The 6,000-nt window shown below is 49.4% G+C and overlaps 1 protein-coding gene across 1 annotated transcript in view; it reads right to left on the reverse strand.

Annotated features, from left to right (window-relative positions):
- SETD1B (SET domain containing 1B, histone lysine methyltransferase) overlaps positions 1 to 6,000 on the reverse strand; it is a 41,397-nt gene that overhangs the window by 35,049 nt on the left and 348 nt on the right. The window contains 4 exon segments of the mRNA XM_035340504.1: positions 1,186 to 1,298; positions 4,466 to 4,736; positions 5,203 to 5,301; positions 5,763 to 5,917. Of these exon segments, the coding sequence (XP_035196395.1) occupies positions 1,186 to 1,298; positions 4,466 to 4,736; positions 5,203 to 5,301; positions 5,763 to 5,917 (638 nt within the window).

Consider the following 6,000-nt stretch of genomic DNA (forward strand, 5'->3'; position numbering starts at 1 on the left):
AGCGTTTCACTGAAGTACCACAGCAAACAAGCTTGTCGGCGGGTTCCAGTGACAGGAACAAGATGCAAACGGTTAAAGTTACCCACAAAGCAATAATTACGGTGGTAATTGGGGGAAAAATCAATTCAGGACAACAATACAATATACAAACACAATATCTAGAGAACCTATCTTAATTACAGGAGGGATTACTTGGGGGGATACCATCCATGAAGCATTTTGCTGTTAACCCGGAAAAAGTAGTAAACAAATCTGGCCGATTTGATTTGGGATGTGCTGTAACGGGCAGAAAAGAAAAGCCAGGCCCTGCTCAATGCAAAATCATTACTTGTTCCTCTTCTGCCCTAGGAGGTAAGCAAGAATCGGCCTCTGTGATTGTGTTAAGAGATGCAGGGGCTTTGCCTTGTTCCCACAGGGGTGAGCAGTGAGCTAAGAGGAGGATTTCATCCCTTAATCTGTCCTGAAAACACCCGACTGCCAGATTAATGAAATGATGGCATTTTAAGGAGACCTAAGAGGAGCACAAGGAAGTTGAGAGAAGGAATTTATACTTAAAAGTTTCAAAAAGGTCTGCCAAATCTCTTTGAAAACTTGATGCCTTAAAATGGGTTCCCAAGCCTCGATCAGAGCCAAAGCAGACAGAGAAGCCAAGGGGGCTGCTGACCCCACACAAACAGGCTTCGTTTGCCTTCGGCCCCCCTCATTCCAGTGGGGTTTGTAGCGGAGCAGTTACCTGCACAAACCCCTTTGGAGAATCATACCCTAACTACTGAGACACCAGGCCAAACGTACCGCTTAAATCATTCCCCTGCCTTCAGGGGGAATAATCTCATCTCGGGGACAGCCCCGATCCCCGATCTTTCCTCTTAACTGCAGGAATCTCTAACGTGAACAGGGCACGTGCTGTCGGTTCAGCTGGTATTTTTCATGCAGAAATACAAAGAGCACTTTCCACGCTGTGCAGACACGGGCACAGAGACCGGCCACATGCATTGTGTCTGCAGGCACACACGCTATGGCAATTAGGAGCAAGGAGTACTTAAATGGGGAGCAGAAATGTCCACTGAAGCTACGGCGGGACAAAAGAAGCTAAACTAATAGCGTTAGAAAGCTAAATTTAATGAAGTGTTTGTTTAGAATTTTCTACAGTGCTACTCTTAGAAAAAAAAGCCAAGCAAACCATACCTGGAGGGTTTCGTTCACAGTCGGCGATGCGTCCTGTTCGGTGCCTACGGGAAGGGTCTGAGGAGTGTAAAGACCATTAACGAGCAGCTCGTAGAACCGCATGCGGGTTTCACCTGCACAAACCACAACGGGAGAGTTTAATAAACAGAAATAACGTCGCCTGTGTAAAAATATGTATTCCTGGCATCTGCACATCCCTGCTACATCCCTGCCACGGGGGAGTAAGCATCACCTCCGAGGTTCGTAGGGATCGTTTCTAAATAATCTGCAGGGCAAGCGAAGTCAGACACTGCTCTCTCAAGCCAAGACAAGGAGGTTTCCTAAATCCTTCTCAGTCTGCTTGGCAGCCCTGCTCTTTACCATGCTTTCTGGAGAGCACCGCTTTCCCTCCTCTCCAACGTGCCAAGCAAATAGTCTGCAGATTTGAGAAGTGAAACTCTCACCAAAGGGACAAGGCTCTGCCAACGCCCAGAGCCACTTCAGAAAGCTCCCGCAGCCCACCTTGCTAGCAGAAACCGGCTGCGATTAATGCAAACACGGCGCCTGGGAAAGCCAAGGACAAAGCCGTTAGCGGTGCTTTTCCGAAAGGACGCTGGCTGATCCTTTTTCCTCCCTAGTTAAAGGTGTGCTCGATGGCATCCTTCAAAGAATAAAAGCTAGAGAACCAAAACGGCCTTGTTATCGCTACTGAGACTCAGTCTTTCCATTCCCAGCTCATCCCTGAACTCTAGGTAAGACCCAGTTCTTAAATTGGGATTTTTCGTTAGCACAAGACCCCAATCCTACTTATTTTGCAGTCTGTAAGAGATCTGCCATCCACTTCAAAAGGAACAGAACCAGACTCCAAGACTGCTTTCTGGCTTTTGCTCTGGAAGATGATGAATACACAGGAGAATGGACAGGGCCAGCACCTGAGCCCAGAGCATGAATTCAGGCAAGAACTCCCCTGGAAAGCACAACTTCCCTGGCTAATGCTGCAGGATCAAACCCCAAACTGCCCGCAAATCACTCTGGGCAACTGGAGAGCAAAGCACCCTCAGCCTGATGCTGCACAGACTGACTTATCTCGAATAAATGCTGTAGATGAGGTTATTTGGTGCTCAGATCTCATTTCATAAAGCCTTGAGCCACATCATCAACTATGTAAACTGTTTAAGTTCAGCTGAAGTCATAACAAAATAGATCTCTTCAAGACAAGGCCTAAAATGCTTGGAATTATTAACACATGCACACCCCCAGGAAACCACAGCGGCGTGGATACGGAAGTGGTGGGTTTACTTTAAAACCGTTTTTTAAATAAATGTAAAAATAATTGTTAGAAGGCTTCACAATTCCTCTTGGATCCCTGATAAAAGTCACAATTTCATTTTCAAAGAGCTTCATGAACGTGAAACGACTCTCAGCCATTTCTCTAAGGCCAGGTAATTATTAAGTGTGTCCATCCTGCGGGACAAACCGAGGCAGAGAAGTTGCTTTAAATTAGCCCGTCTTAGATGAGGGAACTGGAATTATTAGTTCCAGATTCCCAGGCTCGTGATCAGGTCAGGCAGATAAAACACTTTTACTCCTCAGATGTATTTTGCTAGACTACAAAACTCAAGCTTTCAACCATTAATTTTACCACGCTCTTGAAAAGCTGAATGCTAGAAAGAAATTTGGGGTACTCTGTATGGTTTGCGATACATATAAATACACCCACACACGTACCGACAGATACACATGGGGAACGACTTAACCTGCTAATGCTACTTCAGGAATCCTATTCTCACTTGACTCTGTCAGCTTCTACAACACTGACAGTCTTACTCTTTTGGAGCCAGATACATTTGCAGAAAAAAAAAGAGATTAGAAGCACACAGATGGCAAATGAAACAAAAATGCAATTGAAAACTAAGATTTTGATGTTTTCTCCCGAGAAACAGAAGCTTAAAAGGCCCTCTTTTCCCTGATGGGCAGCTAACTTTCTTCAACAGCTGTCTGTCCAAGACTTGTGAGTAGTTTATGAATGGAGGAAAACAAGGAGGAATGTAGTACGCTGAGCTCGTTTAAAATGCCTGTCATTAAGATATCTCTACTTAGGAGCCTGCTGTAGCTTACATTATTCAAACTACAAATGGTTAATTGTTTGTTCAATGGAATTTTAACCTCCAGATTTCCAAGTGAGCAGGGGAAGAGCCTGTCTGTGGAAACGAATGATATTAGAATTTCAAAGCACACATCTGTAAAGCCAAGGTTAGCTCACAGGAGAACATATCAGAGTGCTGCTGTGATTTTTCCTCTACCGGAGCTCGGTAACGTCAGTTAACGTCCTACTACAGCCTCTTACCACGTGTGGCATACCAACTGCTGCACAGGTTGGACACAAAACTGCCCAAACCATGTAACACAGAACAAACCCATCAGCATTGCACTTTTTTTTTTCCCTCTTTTGGAAGAAAATGGTGCTAACAATGTCCTCTTCCCAAGAAAAAGTGCAGCAGGTCTGCTTGAAGCTGAAGTGCCGTGGTTGCAGTGAGGAGTGAGTACAAGTGACAACTGATCTGCACCGTGCCAGCTGCACCCCTTCGGCTGCAGAGGATTTTTAAGATTGGGGCACATTTTAGGCAAGTCTTTCACTAACAGGCTTGGAGGAAAGAGAAGAGAGAAAGCAGTAAGACGCAGCGTTTCCACGCTCCCAGAAACTTTATGGGCTCCCAGTGCTCAGGGCTGGGGCTGGTTACGTGCGGGACACGGGGCTCCTGTGGCTTTAAGGACAGCCTCACACTTGCTCACACACACGCTCGCACACTCACGCTGACAAGTGCTGTGCACTCCTCTGCTGCCAGCCGGGAGCTCGCCACTAAGCATCAATGAAATGCCAGGCACGCGGAGGACGGCACCCAGCCCCGCTGCCACGGCCAGAATCCCCCTGCTTTGGGTGCCAGGAACCCCCCGGTTTGCCCCAAACCCCAGGCTTTGCCATCCAGGGGGTCTGACAGCCCTGGGAAGAGGCTGAGCAGGGCCAGGACCCTGCAGCCGGCGGGTGCTGGGGGAGCAGGGGCGGCAGGATGGCAGCATTTTGCAAATTACAGGGCTGTCTCCTAGCAACTGACAACACATTTGGCTCCACGTGACTTGCAAAGGGCCCAGAAACCAGACACGCACGCCGGGGGGACAGGGGCGCTCCCTCCGTATTTTTAATCGCCGAGCCCTCGCGGTCCTGCACCAGCATCTGCTCGAGGCAAGGCAGGGCACGGGCGCTGCGAACCGCCACCGCGTCAGGCCGAACCGTGCCCCTCACCTTTTGTATCCAGCTCCACGTGGATGATGTTGCCCATGACGGAGGTGTTGTGAAGGTGCTGGACGGCCTCCCGGGCACCCTTGACGGTGGCGAAGATGACTTTGGCGATGCCCAGGTGCTTCTTGTTCTTGGGGTTGTAGAGAATCTCCACCTCTTCCACTTCGCCGTATTTCTTGCACATGTCGGTCAAAAAGTTTTCGCGGATGTTGTCGTTCAGCTTGGCAAAGGTGACCTGCTTGGGAGGCACTGGCCCCACGTAAAATTCATCAATCTGGAAGAGGGCACAAGGGGAGGGAGGCGGTAACAATAACCGGCGGCGTTAAAGAGCACGGAGGAGGGCATTAGGATGGCACGGGAGGGAGAGGGTTAAAGCCTCCTGCAAACTTTGGGGAAAGAAAGCTGCCTCCGAGGCTGAGGGATGAACGGGATGAACCCACAGCCGCTGACCTGAGCCGGCTCCCCGGGGCAGTGCTGTCAGCAGAGCCCCCCTCTGCTCCCCCCCGCCCGAGGAGAAGCCCCCCAGACACGGCTCCAAAACGTCCAAGGGATCTCGTTAGGCAGATGTATGGATTTCTCGTTATCTTTATAGAACAGGATTATTGTTAAACGGTTTGCTGAATAATAATGTTAATAGGGAGACGACTGTCATTTAAACGGTTCATTAAACTGTTTGGAACTCAAGCTACACTCCCGAGTAAACAAGAATACAAAGCGAAAGCCAAAAGTCGGGGCAGTACCTTGAATTTGGGGACAGACAGCTCCAACTCCTTAGTTTTGGTCCATATTCGCCCTATTCGGGGATCCCTGACACAATCCACAGGAGCGATTCCCGAGTTCTGGGAGGAGGAGGAGAAAAAAGCACAAAACCGACAACAACAGTGCTTGAAATTTAAGACAGAAATAAAACAAAAACATAAACCCCAAGGAAGCAGGGGCTGTCTCGAGGGAAGGGGAAAGCACACACACACATACACACACACACGTGTCAAATTGCAATACTGCTGGGAAATGCACACGGATTGGAAACACAGAAAGAAAGCTGCAGGTTTGGGCTCCCGCTCGGGCTCCTGACAGTTGAATGCACAGTGTCAGGTGGCGGTAACTTTGGTGCCCGTCCCCCCCAGGGCCCCCCTTCAGCTGTGCCGGGGGGTGACCGCGACCCGGGGAGACCCCCAGCCCCCCAAACACCGGCTCCGACAGGGGGTGAGGCGTGCAGGGCTGGGGGGGGGTGAGGGGGAAGGCACGATACAAAGGGGGAAACACCACAACCCCCCTTCTCCCCCCCCCCTCCGCTCACCGGCATGCTAAAATGTTGCCCATCGTAGCGATAGAGTTTGTGCTGTCCTTTTTTCAGCGCCGGGTCAATAATCAACTTGTAACTTCTCCAATGGTGATTTCTTTTCTCGACAGAAGTGCTGGCTTGCGTGCTGTTCTCCATTCCGTTGATCCAACCTGGGCAGGGGGGGAAGGGGAAAAGACAAAAACCCCCAGAAAACCGTGAAGTTAAAATATATACATATATCCAACAAAGAGGC

The sequence above is a fragment of the Oxyura jamaicensis genome, chromosome 15, assembly GCF_011077185.1.
Source record: "Oxyura jamaicensis isolate SHBP4307 breed ruddy duck chromosome 15, BPBGC_Ojam_1.0, whole genome shotgun sequence".
Classification (NCBI taxonomy): Eukaryota; Metazoa; Chordata; class Aves; order Anseriformes; family Anatidae; genus Oxyura; species Oxyura jamaicensis.